This window comes from Perognathus longimembris, unplaced genomic scaffold (genome assembly GCF_023159225.1).
Source record: "Perognathus longimembris pacificus isolate PPM17 unplaced genomic scaffold, ASM2315922v1 HiC_scaffold_4371, whole genome shotgun sequence".
Classification (NCBI taxonomy): Eukaryota; Metazoa; Chordata; class Mammalia; order Rodentia; family Heteromyidae; genus Perognathus; species Perognathus longimembris.
The window spans coordinates 2,525-25,332 of record NW_025959681.1 but is presented as its reverse complement, the minus strand read 5'-3'; the positions used below and the strand labels follow the sequence as shown (position 1 = coordinate 25,332).

Genomic DNA, 22,808 nt, shown 5'->3' with positions numbered 1-22,808 from the left:
TATGCTTTGCTATGCTAAACAAAATGTGTGTAAAACCTATGTAATAAAAATAACATATTTTCCACACAGCCCCTCAGCCCCTAACTCACAATCACAGAGCAGGACATGACCAAAAGCAGAAATGAATACATAGCAAAGAGTCAGAGGCTTGGGCAGGGGCCTAGGGTCACTGAAATTGTTCTGATCAGCACCAACATATGAAGGATTAAAGATAAGCTGCCCTTCCTCACAAATGCCTTCACCTCCTTCTCCAGGCCCCAGGATGGATATGAAAGTATAAATGAAAACTTTATGCAGACTTGAACATAGGCCAGGGGCCTGGGCAAGGCATGATTTTTCCAGAGCAGGTTCTAATGGGGTCCATCCACACTGTTCTACCTAGGGCTATAGAGCCAGCACCTCTATTCAGGATTCCAAGCTTCCAGGCTCTACACATTTTATTCTGACACCCTGTGCATTTTCTCTCCGAAATGCCTACAAAGGCAGCATAAAAACAACCAGGGCTAAGAGCTGAGGTACTTGCCTAGCTTGTGGAAGGCCCTGGAACACAATACCACTGGAAATCACTAAAAAGAAAGTGAAAGAGTTTTGTAGGCCTAATAAAATGTGGCTCACTCCTGTCATGCTAGCTACTCAGGAGGCTGAGACCAGAGGATCCAGGTTCAAAGCCAGCTCAGGCAGGAAAGTTCATAAAACTGTATCTCCAACGACCCACTAGAAAACCAGAAGTGGTGCTGTGGCTCAGGTGGTAGAGCACTAGACTTCAACCGAAGACCTCAAGGACAGAACCCAGGCACAGAATTCATACCCCACATTCGGCAAAGAAAAAAAATTTTAAATAAATTAAAGTTTAAAAATACATGTGTAGGAGCCAGCGACCACACAGGAAAATAGCAGAACAGAGTCCAAAATCTGTAATATTCGTGTGTCTATGTAACATTTGCCAGTCACCCATCGTAGAAGCAGTTTTCAGAAAACTTGTAGCAGACCAAAATGTTACAGATAATTGGGCCATTGGCAGCAGTGCTGTTTCCGACTGGAACGTGGGTCGTGCCCAAGATCCAAGAGCTATGAGCTGCCTAACAAATCATGACATTAGCACAGCCCATAAGGCAAGACAGGTCACCAAAGACGAAGTAATCAAGTTAAAAACTGCAAAGCTAAAATTGAACTACTTGGGAGCTATGATCCACAAAAACAACTCATGATTGAAGATCCCTATTATGGAAACGACTCCGACTTCGAGCTGGTCTATCAGCAGTGCCTCCGGTGTTGCAAGGCCTTCCTAGAGAAGGCCCACTAGGTTAGCAATGCCCACAGCCAAGCCAACAACTCACCCACTAGTCCTGTGCCTAAGTGTAGAAGCTTTCCTTAGCCCCAGCCACGGTTGTTTCTTCAGCTGACTTACTCTTAAACATAAGTCTGGTGACAAATTAGTTTTATTTAACCAAGAAGTTAAATGACTTCTCATTTTCCCCTGATTACCAAACAGTGGAACAAGGAAATAGGGAAGAACAAAATACAACCCTGTGAAGTAATAATGACCTGAGCTCAGGAAGACCTGGACAGTATGGTCTACCTGGCATGTTGAATGCCTAGCACTGCCCAGTGCTACTGCTTACCTTGTACCTTGCTGACCTGGGCTCTTATAGAGTCACAATAGCTCTACTGATAGCAGCTCCTCCGCTCTCAGAAACGTTTTAACTCAGTTTACTCATGGAGCACACTTGTATGTTTCAGATAGAAGCAAGGAATGGTGGTGCCTGTAAATCCAGCACTAGGGAGGCTGAAGCAGAAGGCCAGCCTGGGTTATAACATGCCTCAAAATACAAAATAAAAACACAAAATAAGAGGAAGACGGGTGGAATAAATCTTTAATATTCTTACTACTTGTTGCTTTGTATTTAGTTTATTTCATGGGAGTCAGATTATTTGCTCCAATTTAAGCCACTTTACCTTTAAGAATAGAATTCTAGGGGCTGGGGATATGGCCTAGTGGCAAGAGAGCTTGCCTTGTATACATGAGGCTCTGGGTTCGATTCCCCAGTACCACATATACAGAAAACGGCCAGAAGTGGCGCTGTGGCTCAAGTGGCAGAGTGCTAGCCTTGAGCAAAAGGAAGCCAGGAACAGTACTCAGGCCCTGAGTCCAAGGCCCAGGACTGGCCAAAAAAAGAATTGAATTCTATATTGAAAGTGCACTTGTATGCAGGTTACCTTCCGTCAGTAGAGAGAATGTTTTTCATACACATCAACTCAAGTGTCCAACCAAATTTGACCAGTCATGAAGTTTTAAAAATTGCAGGGTGCAGTCACCAACCTCTGCCCCAGATTCAGGGAGCCTCTTCTAGCCCCTGGCTCTCTCAGCAGTCTCACTTCCCCCTCCTACCAAACCTTCCCACTGTGCAGCACAACCTGCCCATGCAAGCACAGAGATCTTCTGCTGAAACCAGAGAGCTGAGGGAGGCCCTGCTAAAGATCTTCCCTGACTCCAAGCAGAGGCGGAAAATCGACCAGATCTTGGTGGCCTATCCATACATGAAAGATCTGAATGTCATCAATGCCATGATGTTGGACTGAAGGCTGTGCTGAGAAGCTTGAGCTCAGGGCCCACTGATAACACTCGAGCTGACTGCCACCTGTGATGGGAAAAATATTGTGAAGAAACCTTTTCTCCAGTGTAAACATTGTTATATTGTACAGGGAAAAGAAAAAAAAATGTTTTGTGTATACAAAAATCTGGGTTTTCAAAGACAGCTTTTATATAAAATGCTGCTATTAGAGATTTAACATTTTCTATAAAAGGAAAGTATACATTTTCTGCCTGTTCAGAACTGTTTAATAGCAGTTACTCTTCAGCGTACTTACATTTTTATATTTTTTAAACTATTTACCTTAAAGTTGAAGATATATTAGTATATGGATATGGTAGCCTTTCTAAAATAATAATGAAAGAGTCATTTTCTTAAAAAAAATTTACAGGGTGCCATTAGGTTTGTGTGCTATAATAATGTGTTAGTAACTATTCTTTCAGCAGCATTTAGAAATTCCAGACAAACAGGTAATACTGGTATACCATCAATTAGCTCACCTCAAATTATAAGGATATTTCAGAAAATACTATTTACAAAATAAACCACTATGGAGTTATATAAGATAAAAAATAAATAAACGTGTGTAAGACCTATATGATAAAAATGAAAATCTTTTTTTTGAAAATCCTACAGCTTGAAATAAGGGTCTAGGCACTGTCCCTGAGCTTCTTTTGCTCAAGGGTAGTACTCTACCACTTGAGCCACAACACCACTTCCTGCTTTTTCTGTGTATGTGGTACTGAGGAATCAAACGTAGGGTTTCATGAATGCTAGGTGAGCACCCTACCACTAAGCCACATTCCCACCCCCAAAAATCTTTTTGAGCTGGTCCTGGGGCTTGAACTCAGGCATGAGCACTCTACCACTTGAGACACAGCTCTGCTTCTACTAGAGATTTTTTGTTGTTGTTGATTGGTGATAAGGAGCCTCGTGGACTTTCCTACTGCAATCAACAGATCTTGGCCTCCTGAGTACATAGGATTACAGGCATCTGGAAAAAACATTTTCCACACATCCCCTCCACCCTAACCTCTGTGTCCTATGCAAGACCTAGATTGAGGTGTATATTCTCCTAACCAAGATTTGTTGGGGTCCACTGAGCCCATCCTACATTGGACTGGACACCTAGATCCAACACCTACCATTGCAATGCTCAACACTTAGGCCTCTCCTCTGTTCAGTGGGATCAGAGCATGGCTGATGGAAGGAAAAACAGGAAAAGGCCATTTAGACCACACTTTCTGCTCCTGCCTTCTGCTACCTCCCTCCACTTCCTAATGGGACAAGTCTCAGGCCAGGCCTGGGGGCAGTGATGGGACACGAGTCAGTATAAAGGTGGTTGCCTGGCTGGTGAGGCATGCTCCAAAAACTAGACAAAATACCTTGGTATGCCAAGTACAATGTGGAATAAACAAGACAGGCAGACTGAACTTCTCCACACACTTTCACAAATACCCCCACAACCATGTCCTGAGCCTGCCCAGACTTAAAACACCATCTAAAGTCTCTGCAGTGACTGGGAGCTGGATCTAGAAGCCTGGTTTGGGCCTGTTATAATATAAATGATCAGAGAAACCACATTTTGAAGGATCCAATCTTGCAGTCTATTAAAATGCTAGCAGTCTATAGGCAGCCAATTGTTACAAAGGCCTGCTGCCCCCAAATATATTAAACACTGTTAGGAAACAGGCCAGAGAAGAAAGAAAAAACAAAAACTATACTAACAAACCAACTGAGCTCCAAGCGCTGATTTGGGACACCATATTGACCAGAGATAAGCCAGGAGACAACACAGGATGCAAACACGGAGATGTGTGGTATGGTGTAATGGCACCTGTGCTTGTCTGGGCCTAAATAAGGTAAAGTCAGGGGACAGGGTAATAGGAAGCTCCTATTCCCAAGCCCTGGACTGACAGGTTCAGTCACCTATAAGGGAAGTGCTCACCCCTGTCTCCAGGAATTAAGGCACAACCATCACCTGGAGGTCAGAATTCCCTCCCTCTACTATGAAGACAAGATGCCAGACCCTATAATTACACGTGTGTGACCAAGATGGCGCCGGTCAGACCTGACTTCCCTCCTGCAGGGCTTGGGCACCCTGAAGCCACCACAAGAAGAGCACAAGCAAGCAAGCAGGGAGGCGGGCCATGCTCCTCAACACACACTGTCACACCCACCCCATGCCCATGCCCCGGGCCGCACCTGACAGGATGCTCTGCTTAGTTGGCTGCGCTTGGATAGTCTCCCAGAGTCGCCTCAAGGTCGGCAGGAGGTGCTCCAGGCCGCTGTCCATGGGCCTTGGCTCTGCTGACTTCGGCTCTCCTCCCACCCACAGCTCGGCTGACCAGCCTCCATTGTCCACAGGCCTGGAGCTCTGGCCTCCTCTGTACGCAGGCCCCTGCTCTCCTCTTGTCCTCCGTCCTCAAGCCCGGCCCTGCTCTCCTCTAGCCCGCAGGTCTGCGAGTCCAGCATGCAGCACTAGGCTCTCGAGGCTGCGGCGTTCCTGAGCCTCAGGTCCCTTTCCCGGAAGTCCCGCTCTAGCAGGGTAGAGGCAGAGGTTCAGGTCCCCTACACGTGGGGCGGGGCCTCTCCCAAGCTCTGCATTGGGGCGGGGCTGTGTGGGCACTGTGGGGCGGGGCACAGACACTGTCAGGGGTGAGGATCTCCACATTTGGGGCTAGGACTGTCGACCCTTGACCTGTGCAAATACACTTGTCCTCACCATCCCCAAAACCATTGCCCTCAGGGCCGCGTGTTAGGGCCAGGTGCTCACCCCACGGGGCCTTGCTACATTGGACTGGACACCTACATCCAACACCTACCATTCCAATCCTCAGCACTTAGGCCTCTCCTCTGTTCAGTGGGATCAGAGCCATGGCTGATAGAAGGAAAAACAGGAAAAGGCCATTTAGACCACACTTTCCGCTCCTGTCTTCTGCTACCTCCATCCAGCTCCTAATGGGACATCTCAGGCCAGGCCTGGAGGCAGTGATGGTCCACTGAGACCACCACGGGACACGACTCAGTATAAAGGTGCTTGCCTGGCTGGCAAGGCATGCTACAAAAACTAGACAAAATACCTTGGTACGCCAAGTAAAATGTGGAATAAACAAGAGAGGCAGGCTGAACTTCTCCACACACTTTCACAAATACCCCCACAACCATGCCCTGTGCCTGCCTAGACTGAAAGCACCATCTAAAGTCTCTGCAGTGACTGGGAGCTGGAGCCAGAAGCCTGGTTTGGGCCTGACAGGAGGCTCCTCTTCTTTGGCTGTGCTCAGATGGTCTCCCTGAGTCGCTGCCAGGTCAGCAGGCGCAGTGCTCCCAGGCTGCTCTCCGCGGACCTGGGCTCCTCAGACCTTGGCTCTCCTTCCACCAACAGCTAGGCCGCCTGGCCTCCATTCTCCACAGGCCAGGGGCTCAGGCCTCCTCCGTCCTCAGGTCCCTACTCACTTCCTGTCCTCCTTCCTCAGGCCCGGGGCACCGCTCTCCTCCTGCCTGCGGGCCTGTGGATCACGCCTGTGGCAGCTCACCTGCACAAGTCACTCCTGGCTGTGGCTTTCTGGCACCTCGGCTTCCTTTCCCGGAAGTCCCGCCCTCCCAGGGTGGAGCCAGAGGTTCTGGTCCTCTCAACATGGGGCGGGGCCTCTTCCCAGGCTCTGCAGAGGGCCGGGGCCTTGTGGAAGGCATAGGGCAGGGCTGTGACACCACCAGGGGCGGGGCCGTGGCGATGGCATGGGAAGGGGCCACAAAGCCACCAGGGGCGGGGCTGTGTGGGCACTGTGGGGCGGGGCCCAGACACGGTCAGGGGTGAGGATCTCCACATTTGGGGCTAGGACTGTCGACCCTTGACCTGTGTAAATGCACTTGTCCTCGACATAGCCAAAGCCATTGCCCTCAGGGCCACCAGTTCGGGCTGGGCCCTTACCCCGTGGGGCCTTGCCCTCACACCAGGCCTGGCGTTCAGACCAGGCCTTCACTGTCCCCACCCCACCGCTGAGCCGCAGCTCTTCTCTGGCCTTACAGTGTGCATGCTTGTATGGGGATGGGAGGATGGGACTCAGGGCTCCCACATGCAAGGCACCAATCCACCTGGAGCCAGTGCTCGCGCGTGATGGAAGGGGATGGTGACGCCATGGGTGGCATGTGCGGGAGGCCTGTATATCAGCGACGTGCTAGCAGTGCCCTGACCCCTAAGACAACCCCGCCACCCTCGCCGCAACCCAATCCAACCCTGACCCCTGACCCAGGTCCCAGGAAGGACATGAAACGAAGAGGCCAGGGGCCTGGGTAAGGCATGAGTTCTCCAGAGAAGGTTCTAATGGGGTCCATCCACACTGTTCTACCTTGAGCTATAGAGCCAGAACCTCTATTCATGATTCCAAGCTTCCAGGCTCTACACATTTTACCCAGAAACTCTGTGCATTTTCTCTCCAAAATGCCTACAAACGCTAGAAATCATGAAAACCAAAGGCGGCATAAAAACAACCAGGGCTAAGAGCTGTGGTACTTGCCTAGCTTGTGCAAGGCCCTGGAACACAATACCACTGGAAATCACTAAAAAGAAAATTAAATACTTTTGTGTGCCTAATAAAATGTGGCTCACTCCTGTCATGCTAGCTACTCAGGAGGCTGAGACCAGAGGATCCAGGTTCAAAGCCAGCTCAGGCAGGAAAGTTCATAAGGCTGTTATCTCCAATGCCACACTAGAAAACCAGAATTGGCGCTGTGGCTCAGGTGGTAGAGCACGAGTCTTCAACTGAAGACCTCAAGGACAGAACCCAGGCACAAATTTCAGGCCCCACATCCGGCAAAGAAAAAAATTTTAAATAAATAAAAGTTTAAAAATAAATGTGTGTGGGGCTGGGGATATGGCCTAGTGGCAAGAGTGCTTGCCTCGTATACATGAGGCCCTAGGTTCGATTCCCCAGCACCACATATACAGAAAATGGCCAGAAGTGGCGCTGTGGCTCAAGTGGCAGAGTGCTAGCCTTGAGCAAGAAGAAGCCAGGGACAGTGCTCAGGCCCTGAGTCCAAGGCCCAGGACTGGTCCAAAAAATAAATAAATAAATAGATAGATAGATGTGTGTAAGACTTATATGATAAAAATGAAAATCTTTTTCTTGTCAATCCTGGAGCTTGAAGTCAGGGTCTAGGCACTGTCCCTGAGCTTCGTTTGCTCAAGGGTAGTACTCTACCACTTGAGCCACAACACCACTTCCTGCTTTTTCTGTGTATGTGGTACTAAGGAATCAAACAGAGGGTTTCATGAATGCTAGGGGAGCACCCTACCACTAAGCCACATTCCCACCCCAAAAAAATCTTTTTGTGCTGGGCAGGGGCTTGAACTCAGGCATGAGCACTCTACCACTGAGACACAGCTCTGCTTCTACTAGAGGTTTGTTGTTGTTATTGGTGGTAAAGAACCTCATGGACTTTCCTACCAGGGCTGGTTTCGAACTGCAATCAAGAAAGCTTGGCCTCCTGAGTACATAGGATTACAGGCATCTGGAAAAAACATTTTCCACACATCCCCTCCACCCTAACCTCTGTGCCCTATGCAAGACCTGGGGGTCTTGGGGTTGATGTTCTAATAACCAAGATTTGTTGAGGTCCACTGAGCCCATCCTACATTGGACTGGACACCTAGATGCAACACCTACCATTCCAATCCTCAGCACTTAGGCCTCTCCTCTGTTCAGTGGGATCAGAGCCATGGCTGATGGAAGGAAAAACAGGAAAAGGCCATTTAGAACACACTTTCTGCTCCTGTCTTCTGCTACCTCCATCCAGCTCCTAATGGGACAGATCTCACGCCAGGCATGGGGGCAGTGATGGTCCACTGAGACCACCAGGGGACACGACTCAATATAAATGTGCTTGCCTGGCTGGCAAAGCATGATCCAAAAACTAGACAAAATACCTTGGTATGCCAAGTAAAATGTAGAATAAACAAGAGAGGCAGGCTGACCTTCTCCACACACTTTCACAAATACTCACACAAACATGCCCTGAGCCTGCCTAGACTGGAATCACCATCTAAAGTCTCTGCAGTGACTGGGAGTTGGATCCAGAAGCCTGGTTCAGGCATGTTATAATGTAAATTATCAGAGAAACCACATTTTGAAGGATCAAATCTTGGAGTCTTTATAAGAATGCTAGCAGTCTATGGGCAGCCAATAGTTACAAAGGCCTGCTGCCCACAAATATATTTATCACTGTTAGGAAACAGGCCAGAGAGGAAAGAAAAAACAAAAACTATACTAACAAAACAACTGAGCTCCAAGAGCAGATTTGGGACACCATATTGACCAGAGATAAGCCAGGAGACAGGACACAGGATTCAACACGGAGATGTGTGGTATGGTGTAATAGCACCAGTGCCTGTCTGGGCCTAAATAAGGTAAAGTCAGGGGACAGGGTAATAGGAAGCTCCTATTCCCAAGCACTGGACTGACAGGTTCAGTAACCTATAAGGGAAGTGCTCACCCTTGTCTCCAGGAATTCAGGCACAACCATCACCTGGGGGTCAGAATTCCCTCCCTCTAACATGAAGAAGAGATGCCAGACCCTACAATTCAACATGTGTGTGGCCAAGATGGCGCCAGCCAGACATGACCCCCTTAATTGAGAGCTTAGCCACCCTGAAGCCACTGTAGGAAGGGCACAAATGAACAAACAAGAGAGGAAGGCCACACTTCACACACAATCACACCCCACACCCATGTTCTGGGCCTCAAAGTGCAAGCTAAAAGCTCGACAATGACTAGAGCCAGCTTCAGAGGCCTGATTTGGGGACTGGCCTCACCCAAACCACTTTAGGAGAAGCAAACTATTTCTCCACACTGTCCCTCACCTGTATCCATGCCCTGGGCCTGCCTAGACTGAAAGTGCCAGCTAAAAGCCAGCTCCAGAAGCCTGGTTTGGGGACTGGCCCCACCAAAGCCACTTCAGGAAGGACACAAACAGAGAGGCAGGCAGGCAGGCAATAAAAACCAACACCCACGCCATGGGCCTGCCAGGACTGAAAGCTCTGGCTAAAAGCTCTGCACTGACTGGGAGCAATATCCAGAAGACTGGTTTGAGGCCTAGCCTCACCGAAGCCAACAGGGAGGCAGGCCGCGCTCCTCCACACACTTTTACAAGCACCCCACAACCATAGCCTGGGCCTGCCAAGACTGAAAGCCAGCTAAATGCTCGGCACTGACTGGAATCCGGCTCTGGAGGCCTGGTTTGAGGCGTAGCCTTACCAAAGCCACTTGAGGAAGGGCACAAAGGAGCAAACAGGAGAGGCAGGCCATGCTTCTCCACACACATTCACAAGCACCCCATACCCATGCCGTGGGCCCAACCTGCCAGGAAGCTCGGCTTACTTAGCTCTGCTTGTCTTCTGGAGCTGCCTTGGTGGACCTGGGTCCAGCCTTTTCCACACACAAGCAGCATCTGCACACGCAGTCCTCCAGGCTTCCCCACACAGAAAAGCGGCTGATGCCTGATAGGACAGGTGTACGAAGGCCAACCCATCAGCAAACCACAGTGAGCCTGACCAGCTTTGTAGGCCTGACCCAACTAGAGGACCCGCAGAGAAAGGAGCTCTTCCTAGCCTCCTGGCATGTCTGTTTGTTCCAGGCAGAAGGGACCTAAACCAATCCAGCACCCAAGCCACACCCCTTGACCTCTCACTTCCTCCCCTTGCCTCTCCCTTCTCCTTCCATGTTGCCCCATAAGCCCAGTCCTTTCACTTCTCATTTCCTTGCCCTCACCCCTCCCCTCTCCTGCAGTGATGACCCACAAGCCTCACCCCTGCACCTCAGGCACAACTCCTCTACCCACTTTCACAGCCAGCCTCAACCATTGCCTGGGCCTGCCAAGACAGAAAACCACAGCTAAAAGGATGGGCACTGAAGAAGCCAGCTCCAGAGGCCTGCTTTGAGGCCTAGCCTCAACCAAAGCCACTTCAGGAAGGGCACAAACAAGCAAACAGGAAGGAGAGGCCGCACTCCTCCTCACACTTTCACACCCACCCCACAACCGTGGCCTGGGCCTGCCAAGACTAAAAGCACCAGCTAAAATCTCTGCACTGACTCGAAGCCGGCTCCAGAGGCCTGGTTTGAGGCCTAGCCTCACCTAAGCCACTTCAGGAAGGGCACAAATGAGCAATCAGGAGAGGCAGGATGCGCTCCTCTACACAATTTCACAAACACCACACAACCACAGCCTGGGCCTCCCAAGACTGAAACCACCAGATAAAGGATAGGCAGACACTGACTGCAAGCTGGCTCCGGAGGCCTGGTTTGATGCCTAGCCTCACCGAAGCCACTTCAGGAAGGGCACAAACAAGTAAACAGGAGGGGCAGGCCACGATTCTCCACACACTCTCACACCCACCCAACAACCATGGCCTGGGCCTGCCAAGACTAAAAGCACCAACTAAAAGCTCGGGACTGACTCAAGGCCGGCTCCAGAGGCCTGGTTTTAGGCATAGCCTCACCAAAGCCACATCAGGAAGGGCACAAACAAGCAAGCGGGAGAGGCAGGCCATGCTTCTCCACACACTTTCACAGCTCCCCACACCCATGCCCTGAGCCCCACTGCCACATAGCTCTACTTGTATTCCAGAGTTGCCTCAAAGTCAGCTTGGTGCACCTAGGTCAGGCCTTCGCCACACACAAGCCGCATCTGTGAATGGTCAGTGTTCCTCCAGGTTTCCCCACACAAACAAGGGTATGGTGTCTGATAGGACAGGTGTACATAGGCCCAGACCCACCACCAAACCACAGTGAGCCTGACAGCTTTATAGCCCCAAACCCAAAGATGGGGGCTACTGGCAGGACTACTAGTCCCAGGCAGAACCGAAATAAACCAGTCCACTTCCAGGGCCACGGCCCTTACTTCTCACTTCCTCCTGCTTTCTCTGCCCCTCTTGTGCTGTAAGGCCCCATAAGTCCTGCCCCTGCACCTCTAGCTTCCTTGCCCTTGCCCCTCCCCTCTCTAGCTGTGATGGCCATAAGCTCCAGCCCAGCACCTCTAGCTTCCTGGCTCTTGCCATGCCTCTCTTGTGCTCTGACACCCCATAAGCCTTGACCCTGCACCTCTAGCTTCCTGAGGCCCCACCTGCTGCCCTGCCTGCCTAGCAGAAGGCCTTTGCTCCAACCCAGGGCCTGGTGCAGGACACTCCACAAGCCTTCAGGGTCTCTCCTGCACCTAGAACTATCAACCCACTGGCACAAGCAGGCTTAAGGGGACACCTGCTAGGGACAGCGGCTAGGGGCATCACATGGTAATTTCCATTCATCCCAGATTACTGTCACAATCAGACTTGGCAGATAAGGGGGCCAGGGGAGGGAGAACAGAGAGAAGGACAGACAAGACCAGAGAGCAAAACAAAACAAGAATAAACAGGCTGGGTTTTTATTGATGTTTACATATTATTCTGTTTTCCAGAGACATGGGTCTGTTAGACCTTTACAGCAATCTACTTGGTGAAGGATGAATTTAAATTAAAACATTCAAACTTCTCCTGACTTCATCAACCAGTATTTCCTTCAAAAATTTAAAGTGGGATGCAGGCAAACAGCCATGGAAAACAATGGCCAAGAATTCATAGGCAACAAGTGCTATCTTCACAAAAAGCTACCATCCAACATTAGTTTATTTGTAGCTTCATGCTCCCTCATAAACTACAAAAACGAATTAAAAACCTGTACTCTCCCTCTCCCTCCCTGCCTTCTTCCTTCCCTCACTCTGACCTCATCCCTGCTTGCCCAAATAATACTCTAGAAACAGAGTAAAGAGATCTTTAAAGATGAAATTCATGCTGGAAAACACAGAGACAAAATACACACACACACACACACACACACACACGACAAAATGAAGCCAGAATATGGGCTGAAACTCAAACAGTGCAGCACAATCTTTAGTAGAAAAGCTAAAGAACAGCACCCAAGTCCTAAATTCAATCCCTATTAACAGCGCGCACATGCGCGCACACACACACACAACTAAGGAAAAAAACACTGTTCCACACACATACATGTCACACCTGTCATTTCCCAAGTAAACAGCAGAGGGCGCCCTAGCACTTGGGACAGCACCACAGAGCCCAACTCTGACTATGTACGGACAATTTCCACAGGTTCCTACTGATATTGTCTTGGGTGCCTTCTCACTGAAGCACTGAGGGAGTCATTGAGCATAGGGCAGAGTCCAACTATTAGAGAAATACCTAAAGGTAGAACGAATGGGTCACAGCATAAGATATCTGTTTTTGAGCCGGGTAGGGTGGAAAATGCAGTTAACCCCAACAGTTGGGAAGCTGAGGCCGAAGACTACAAGTTCGAGACCGGCCTGGTCTATTGCAGCAATACAACGTCTGGAGAAAGAAAAATGAGAAGGGGAGGAGAAAAGAGAGGGAAAGGGGAGAGGAGAAAGCCACTGTTTTCTTCAGCATACTAATTCATAAAAGCGGCTGGTCTAGAAAAATGCAACATCAACTGTATTCTGCATGGTAACATTCCAACACTTACTAAAATAAAGCCAATCCTAGAAATAATGAACCACTAAAAATGTCCCTAAGAATCACCATCAACACAAGGGATTTGAACATATGAATCAGAAAAAGAACAAACAGTCAATGTGGGCCACTGTTGAACAATCAATGACATACAATTTATGGAGATTCAACAGTTAGTTGCATCTCCTTCCATGTTCACATGTTTGGACCATGTGTCTCTCAGGTTATTCAGTGGTCTGTTCTTTTGCTGTTGTCCGTCGTGGGCTGTCCTTGAGCCAGTGCCACTTCTGGTTTTCTGGCATTTAATTGGAGATAAGGGAATCAAGGACATTCCTGCCTGCGCTGGCTTTGAGCCATGATCCTCAGATCTCAGCCTCCTGAGTAGCAAGGATTACTGGTGTGAGCCACTGGTGCCTGGCTCTATTCTTGATTTATTGACACTCTTAGGAATTAATTTTTGCAGCTTAGATTTGGATTCTTAGGAGGTTGATACTGATTTCCTTTAAAAGATTTCAATTTATCAAGACTTTCTGTTAAAGACTTGTGGATTTTCTGTCACCCCTGATAACACCTACTAATCTCCAGGGTTCAGTCTTATCCAGCCCAAGCATCATGGTGGCCTTTCCAGCCTGAGTCTACAGTGCTCAGTGCATGCCTGGGACACCCCACTCTCTACCATCAGACAACCCTCGTGTTGATCAAGGGAGGCCCATGCTTCTGTTGCTTCAAAGGCGACAGCGTCTGATCCTCAGATGTGCCTAAAGTGTCATCTCAAAACCCCGGACTTGGGCTGAGAATGTGGCTTAGTGGTAGAGTGCTTGCCTAGCACGCATGAAGCCTTGAGTTCGGCTCCTCAGTACCACATAAACAGAAAAGCCCGGAAATGGTGCTGTCATTAAAGTGGTAGAGTGCTGGCATTAAGCAAAAAGAAGCTCAGGGACAGCTCTCAGGCCAAGTTCAAGTACCAGGAGTAAACAGCCAGTCCACATGGCATGCTTTATGGCTAAAATGTGTGTTTTGCCAAGTCTCATTCTGCATCCTGCCTCATAGCAGCAATAGAGGCCCCAAGTATCTGTGTGGCTACTTAGGTGGAATTCATGTCTGAAACTGTGCACAAATGAGCATAAGGGATAGCTCCCAGGGTTTGAGAGGCCATTTGCCTGGTGACACCATGGCACTACTTCAGCATAGTTTTCAAATCCCTCCATCGCCCAGTACTACCTTGCAGCACGGACAGCCAGGGTCTGGGTGCTTCAGTCCCAGTGACACTGATTGCTGAGCTACTAAATTAAACCCAGTGGCCATCTTTGCATACCAGGTCCTTGTCACCTTCTCCCTGATGCCTCCTCATATGATTGTGATTCAATGATTAGAGGGTCTTAGAACGTTGACCTACAGTGACACCAACTTCAGAATGTTTTTTAATGGGTGTCACTTCTTCAGGGGAGGGGATGTCATTCAAGCCACTTTTCTACATTGGGCCATACTTCCAGATACTACACTCAAAATTCCAAGTATATGTTCTCCATGTTTTCTTCAGCTACTAGACACATTTTACCATCAAAGTAATTACAGTCAGAAGAAATCAACAGGAACCAAAGGATGGCCATGCTGGAACTACTCCCCAGGGAAGCGGGATCCTATACAGGTGACAGGGGAAGAACAAAACAAAGTCACACAGAAGCTCCTTACTAGAAAACTTGAATAAAACCAGTCTTAAGGAAATGACTGGGTTATATTAAAGGGGTGAGGTTCAGTGTTGAGTTGCTTGCCTAGGTCGTGGGAAGCCCTGAAACACAATAAATTTCAAATTCACCAAAAAAAAAAATTTAAATGCCTTGGTATGCTGAACAAAATGTGTGTAAGACCTATGTAATAAAAATATTTTCCACACAGCCCCTCATCCCCTAACCCACAATCACAGAGCAGGACATGACCAAAAGCAGAACTGAATGCATAGCAAAGACTCAGAGGCTTGGGCAGAGGCCTAGGGTCACTAAAGTTGTTCTGATCAGCACCAACCTACCAAGCAGTAAAAGATAAGCTGCCCTTACTCACACATGCCTTCACCTCCTTCTCCAGGCCCCAGGATGGATATGAAAGTATAAATGAAAACTTTATGCAGACTTGAACAGAGGCCAGGGGCCTGGGCAAGGCATGAGTTCACCAGACCAGGTTTTAATGGGAGCCATCCACTATGTCCTACCTTGAGCTATAGACCCAGAACCTCGATTCAGAATTCCAAGCTTCCAGGCTCTACACATTTTATTCTGACACTCTGTGCACTCAGTGCATTTTCTCTTCAAAATGCCTACAAAGGCTGGAAATCATGGAAACCAAAGGCGGCAAAAAACAACCAGGGCTAAGAGCTGAGGTACTTGCCTAGCTTGTGGAAGGCCCTGGAACACAATACCACTGGAACTCACAAAAAAGAAAGTGAAATACTTTTACATGCCTAATAAAATGTGGCTCACTCCTGTCATCCTAGCTACTCAGGAGGCTGAGACCAGAGGATCCAGGTTCAAAGCCAGCTCAGGCAGGAAAGTTAATAAGACTGTTATCTCCAATGACCCACTAGAAAACAGAAGTGGTGCTGTGGCTCAGACTAGTCTTCAGCTGAAGACCTTGAGGACAGAACCCAGGCACAGAGTTCACAACCCACATTCGGCAAAGAAAAAAATTTTAAATAAATAAAAGTTTAAAAATAAATGTGCAGGGCTGGGGATATGGCCTAGTGGCAAGAGTGCCTGCCTCATATACATGAGGCCCTGGGTTCGATTCCCCAGCACCACATATACAGAAAATGGCAAGAAGTGGCGCTGTGGCTCAAGTGGCAGAGTGCTAGCCTTGAGCAAAAAGAAGCCAGGGACAGTGCTCAGGCCCTGAGTCCAAGCCCCAGGACTGGCAAAAAATAAAAAATAAAAAAAATAAAAATAAATATAAATGTGCAGGCGCCAGCGACCACCCAGGCAGATAGCGGTACAGCGTCCCAAATCCGTACTATTTGTGTGTCTACGTAACATTTGCCAGTCACCCATCACAGAAGCAGTTTTCAGAAAACATGTAGCTGACCAAAATGTTTCAGATAATTGGGCCATTGACAGCGGTGTTGTTTCCGACTAGAACGTGGGTCGTGCCCCAGATCCAAGAGCTATGAGCTGCCGAAGATTTCATGACATTACCACAGCCCATAAGGCAAGACAGGTCACCAAAGACGACTTTGCTACATTCGAATACATGCTGTCTATGGATGAAAGCAATATGAGATATTTGAAAAGAATAAGTAATCAAGTTAAAAACTGCAAAGCTAAAATTGAACTACTTGGGAGCTATGATCCACAAAAACAACTCATGATTGAAGATCCCTATTATGGAAACAACTCCGACTTTGAGCTGGTCTATCAGCAGTCCCTCCGGTGTTGCAAGGCCTTCCTAGAGAAGGCCCACTAGGTTAGCACTGCCCACAGCCAAGCCAACAACTCACCCACTAGTCCTGTGCCTAAGTGTAGAAGCTTTCCTTAGCCCCAGCCCCTGTTGTTTCTTCAGCTGACTTACTCTTAAACATAATTGTAGGTGACAAATTAGTTTTATTTAACCAAGAAGTTAAATGACTTCTCATTTTCTCCTGATTACCAAACAGTGGAACAAGGAAACAGGGAAGAACAAAATACAACCCTGTGAAGTAATAATGACCTGAGCTCAAGAAGACCTGGACAGTGTGGTCTACTTGGCATGTTGCATGACTAGCACTGCCCAGTACACCTGCTTACCTTGTACCTTGCTGACCTGGGCTCTTATAGAGTCACAATAGCTCTACTGATAGCAGCTCCTCTGCTCTCAGAAATGTTTTAACTCAGTTTACTCGTAGAGCACACTTGTATGTTTAAGATAGAAGCAAGGAATGGTGGTGACTGTAAATCCAGCACTAGGGAGGATGAGGCAGGAGGATCATAAGTTCAAGGCCAGCCTGGGCTATAACATGTCTCAAATTACAAAAAAACACAAAATAAGAGGAAGACTGGTGGAATAAATCTTTAGTATTCTTATTACTTGTTGCTTTGTATTTAGTTTATTTCACGGGGGTCAGCTTATTTGTTCCAATTTGAGCCACTTTGACTTTAAGAATTGAATTCTATATTGGAAGTACACTTGTATGCAAGTAACCTTCAGTCAGTGGAGAGAATGTTTTCCATACACATGCAACTCTAGTGTCCAATCAAAATTGACCAGCCATGAAGTTTTAAAAATTGCAGAGTGCCATTAGGTTGGTGTGCAGTAATGATATGTTTGTAACTATTCTTTCATCAGCATTTAGTAACTTCCAGGCAAACAGGTACCTTTGGTGTACCATCAATTAGCTCACCTCAAATTATAAGGATATTTCAGAAAATATTATTTTCAAAATAAACAACTATGGAGTTATGTAGGATAAAAAATAAATAAATGTGTGTAAGACATATATGATAAAAAAATGAAAAATTTTTTTGCCAATCCTGGAGCTTGAAGTCAGGGTCTAGGCACTGTCCCTGAGCTTCTTTTGCTCAAGGGTACTACTCTAACACTTGAGCCACAGCACCAGTTCCTGCTTTTTCTGTGTATATGGTACTGAGGAATCAAACGCAGGGTTTCATGAATGCTAGGGGGACATCCTACCATTAACCCACATTCCCACCCCAAAAAATCTTTCTGTGCTGGTCAGGGGCTTGAACTGAGGCATAAGCACAGGCTGGTGACATCATGGGTGGCACCTGCAGGGAGGCATGTGCATCAGCAGCGCCCTGACCCCTGACCCCAACCCCGCAAACCTCACCCCGACCCAATCCAACCGCCATGACCCAATCCAACCCCGACCCCTAACCCAGGCCCCAGGATGGACATGAAAGGAACAGAGGCCAGGGGCCTGGGCAAGGCATGAGTTCTCCAGAGCAGGTTATAATCGGGGCCATCCACAGTGTTCTACCTTGGGCTATAGAGCCAGAACCTCTATTCAGGATTCCAAGCTTCCAGGCTCTACACATTTTATTCTGACACTCTGTGCATTTTCTCTTCAAAATGCCTAAAAAGGCTGGAAATCATGAAAACCAAAGGCGGCATAAAAATAACCAGGGCTAAGAGATGAGGTACTTGCCTAACTTGTGGAAGGCCCTGGAACACAGTACCACTGGAACTCACGAAACAGTGAAATACTTTTGTATACCTAATAAAATATGGCTCACTCCTGTCATCCTAGCTACTCAGGAGGCTGAGACAAGAGGATCCAGGTTCAAAACCAGCTCAGGCAAGAAAGTTCATAACACTTATCTCCAGTGACCCACTAGAAAACCAGAAGTGGCGCTGTGGCTCAATTGGTAGAGCACTAGCGTTCTGCTGAGGAGCTAAAGGACAGCACCAGGCCGAGAGTTCAAGCCCCACAGCCAGCAAAAAAAAAAAATACTTTAAATAAAAAATAAATGTGTGTAAGAACTGTAAATATGATGATAAAATGAAAATCTTTTTTGTTGTTGTTATAGCTGTTTTTGCCAGTCATGGAGCTTGAACTCAGGGTCTGGGCACTGTTCCTGAGCTTTTGCTGAAGGCTAATACTCTTACCACTAGACCCACAGCCCTACTTCCTACTTTTTCTGTGTATGTGGTACGGAAGAATAAAACACAGGGTTTCATGACTGCTAGAACACCCTACCACTAAGCCACATTCCCAGCCCCATGAAATCTTTTGGGGCTTTTGGGGCTTGTATGGGCACTCTACCACTTGAGCCACAGCTCTGCTTCTACTAAACGTTTTTTGTTGTTGATTGGTGATAAAGAACCTCATGAAAAAAAAAAAAAAAAAAAAAGAGCCTCATGAACTTTCCTACCAGGCTGGATTCGAACTACAATCAACAGATTTTGGCCTCCTGAGTACATAGGATTACAGGCATGTGGAAAAAACATTTTCAACACATCCCCTCCACCCTAACCTCTGTGCCCTATGCAAGACCTAGATTGAGGTGTATATTCTCCTAACCAAGATTTGTTGGGGTCCACTGAGGGCATCCTACATTGGACTGGACACCTAGATCCAACACCTACCATTCCAATCCTCAACACTTAGGCCTCTCCTCTGTTGAGTGGGATCAGAGCATGGCTGATGGAAGGAAAAACAGGAAAAGGCCATTTAGACCACACTTTCTGCTCCTGCCTTCTGCTACCTCCATCCAGCTCCTAATGGGACAGATCTCACACCAGGCCTGGGGGCAGTGATGGGACACGACTCAGTATAAAGGTGCTTGCCTGGCTGGCGAGGCATGCTCCAAAAACTAGACAAAATACCTCGGTATGCCAAGTAAAATGTGGAATAAACAAGACAGGCAGGCTGACCTTCTCCACACACTTTCACAAATACTCCCACAACCATGCCCTGAGCCTGCTCAGACTGAAAGCACCATCTAAAGTCTCTGCAGTGACTGGGAGGTGAATCCAGAAGCCTGGTTTGGGCATGTTATAATGTAAATTATCAGAGAAACTACATTTTGAAGGATCAAATCTTGGAGTCTTTATAAGAATGCTAGCAGTCTATGGGCAGCCAATTGTTACAAAGGACTGCTGCCCCCAAATATATTTATCACTGTTAGGAAACAGGCCAGAGAAGAAAGAAAAAACAAAAACTATACTAACAAACCAACTGAGCTCCAAGAGCTGATTTGGGACACCATATTGACCAGAGATAAGCCAGGAGACAAACAGGATGCAAACACGGAGATGTGTGGTATGGTGTAATGGCACCTGTGCTTGTCTGGGCCTAAATAAGGTAAAGTCAGGGGACAGGGTAATAGGAAGCTCCTATTCCCAAGCACTGGACTGACAGGTTCAGTAACCTATAAGGGAAGTGCTCACCCCTGTCTCCAGGAATTCAGGCACAACCATCACCTGGGGGTCAGAATTCCCTCTAACATGAAGAAGAGATGCCATACCCTACAATTCAACATGTGTGTGGCCAAGATGGCGCCAGCAAGACCTGACCTCCTTAATTGAGGGCTTAGCCACCCTGAAGCCACTGTAGGAAGGGCACAAATGAACAAACAAGAGAGGAAGGCCACACTTCTCCACACAAAATCACACCCCACACCCATGTTCTGGGCCTGAAAGTAAAAGCTAAAAGCTCGACAATGACTAGAGCCAGCTTCAGAGGCCTGATTTGGGGACTGGCCTCACCAAACCACTTTAGGAGAAGCAAACTGTATTTCTCCACACTGTCCCTCACCTGTATCCATGCCCTGGGCCTGCCTAGACTGAAAATGCCAGCTAAAAGCCAGCTCCAGAAGCCTGGTTTGGGGACTGGCCTCACCAAAGCCACTTCAGGAAGGACACAAACCAACACAGAGAGGCAGGCAGGAAGGCAATAAAAACCAACACCCATGCCATGGACCTGCCAGGACTGAAAGCACTGGCTAAAAGCTCTGCACTGACTGGGAGCAATATCCAGAAGACTGGTTTGAGGCATAGCCTCACCGAAGCTCCTCCACACACTTTCACAAGCACCCCACAACCATAGCCTGGGCCTGCCAAGACTGAAAGCCAGCTAAATGCTCGGCACTGACTGGAATCCGGCTCTGGAGGCCTGGTTTGAGGTGTAGCCTTACCAAAGCCACTTGAGGAAGGGCCCAAAGGAGCAAACAGGAGAGGCAGGCCATGCTTCTCCACACACATTCACAAGAACCCCATACCCATGCCGTGGACCCCACCTGCCAGGAAGCTTCTTGGCTTACTTACTTCTGCTTGCCTTCTGGAGTTGCCTTGGTGGACCTGGGTCCAGCCTTTTCCACACACAAGCAGCATCTGCACACGCAGTCCTCCAGGCTTCCCCACACAGAAAAGCGGCTGATGCCTGATAGGACAGGTGTACGAAGGCCAACCCACCAGCAAACCACAGTGAGCCTGACCAGCTTTGTAGGCCTGACCCAACTAGAGGACCCGCAGAGAAAGGAGCTCTTCCTAGCCTCCTGGCATGTCTATTTGTTCCAGGCAGAAGGGACCTAAACTAATCCAGTGCCCAAGCCACACCCCTTGACCTCTCACTTCCTCCACTTGCCCCTCCCTTCTCCTTCCATGTTGCCCCATAAGCCCAGTCCTTTCACTTCTCATTTCCTTGCCCTCACCCCTCCCCTCTCCTGCAGTGATGACCCACAAGCCTCACCCCTGCACCTCAGGCACAACTCCTCTACCCACTTTCACAGCCAGCCTCAACCATTGCCTGGTCCTGCCAAGACTGAAAACCACAGCTAAAAGGATCGGCACTGAAGAAGCCAGCTCCGGAGGCCTGCTTTGAGGCCTAGCCTCAACCAAAGCCACTTCAGGAAGGGCACAAACAAGCAAACAGGAAGGAGAGGCCGAACTCCTCCTCACACTTTCACACCCACCCCACAACCGTGGCCTGGGCCTGCCAAGACTAAAAGCACCAGCTAAAATCTCTGCACTGACTTGAAGCCGGCTCCAGAGGCCTGGTTTGAGGCCTAGCCTCACCAAAGCCACTTCAGGAAGGGCACAAACAAGCAAACAGGAGAGGCAGGCCGCGATCCTCTACACACTTTCACAAACACCACACAACCACAGCCTGGGCCTGCCAAGACTGAAACCACCAGATAAAGGATAGGCAGACACTGACTGCAAGCTGGGTCCGGAGGCCTGGTTTGATGCCTAGCCTCACCCAAGCCACTTCAGGAAGGACACAAACAAGTAAACAGGAGGGGCAGGCCACGATTCTCCACACACTCTCACACCCACCCAACAACCGTGGCCTGGGCCTGCCAAGACTAAAAGCACCAACTAAAAGCTCGGCACTGACTCAAGGCCGGGTCCAGAGGCCTGGTTTTAGGCATAGCCTCACCAAAGCCACATCAGGAAGGGGACAAACAAGCAAGCGGGAGAAGCAGGCCATACTTCTCCACACACTTTCTCAGCTCCCCACACCCATGCCCTGAGCCCCACTGCCACAAAGCTCTACTTGTCTTCCAGAGTTGCCTCAAAGTCAGCTTGGTGCACCTGGGTCAGGCCTTCGCCACACACAAGCCGCATCTGCCAATGGTCCGTGTTCCTCCAGGTTTCCCCACACAAACAAGGGTATGGTGTCTGATAGGACAGGAGTACAGAGGCCCAGACCCACCACCAAACCACAGTGAGCCTGACAGGTTGTAGCCCCAAACCCAAAGATGGGGGCTACTGGCAGGACTACTAGTCCCAGGCAGAACCAAAATAAACCAGTCCACTGCCAGGGCCACGGCCCTTACTTCTCACTTCCTCCTGCTTTCTCTGCCCCTCTTGTGCTGTAAGGCCCCATAAGTCCTGCCCCTGCACCTCTAGCTTCCTTGCCCTTGCCCCTCCCCTCTCTAGCTGTGATGGCCATAAGCTCCAGCCCTGCACCTCTAGCTTCCTGGCTCTTGCAATGCCTCTCTTGTGCTCTGACACCCCATAAGCCTCGACCCTGCACCTCTAGCTTCCTGAGGCCCCACCTGCGGACCTGCTGCCCTGCCTGCCTAGCAGAAGGCCTTTGCTCCAACCCAGGGCCTGGTGCACAAGCCTTCAGGGTCTCTCCTGCACCTAGAACTATCAACCAACTGGCACAAGCAGGCTTAAGGGGACACCTGCTAGGGACAGCGGCTAGGGGCATCACATGGCAACTTCCATTTATCCCAGATTACTGTCACAATCAGACTTGGCAGATA

The 22,808-nt window shown here is 48.7% G+C and overlaps 1 protein-coding gene across 1 annotated transcript; it reads left to right on the top strand.

Annotated features, from left to right (window-relative positions):
* Positions 1 to 860: 860 nt before the first annotated feature.
* Positions 861 to 16,560, top strand: LOC125344802 (low molecular weight phosphotyrosine protein phosphatase-like). Its single transcript, XM_048337131.1, has 2 exons — positions 861 to 1,121; positions 16,315 to 16,560. Exons 1-2 carry the CDS (start codon positions 861 to 863, stop codon positions 16,558 to 16,560), a joined length of 507 nt encoding a protein of 168 aa, XP_048193088.1.
* Positions 16,561 to 22,808: the final 6,248 nt, after the last annotated feature.

Coding starts and splice junctions, on each gene's coding strand:
- LOC125344802 (XM_048337131.1), top strand. CDS start 861: ATGTGTAGGAGCCAGCGACCACACAGGAAAATAGCAGAACAGAGTCCA. Junction 1,122..16,314: donor CAGCCCATAAGGCAAGACAG/GTCACCAAAGAC, acceptor AAGGCAAGACAG/GTCACCAAAGACGACTTTGC.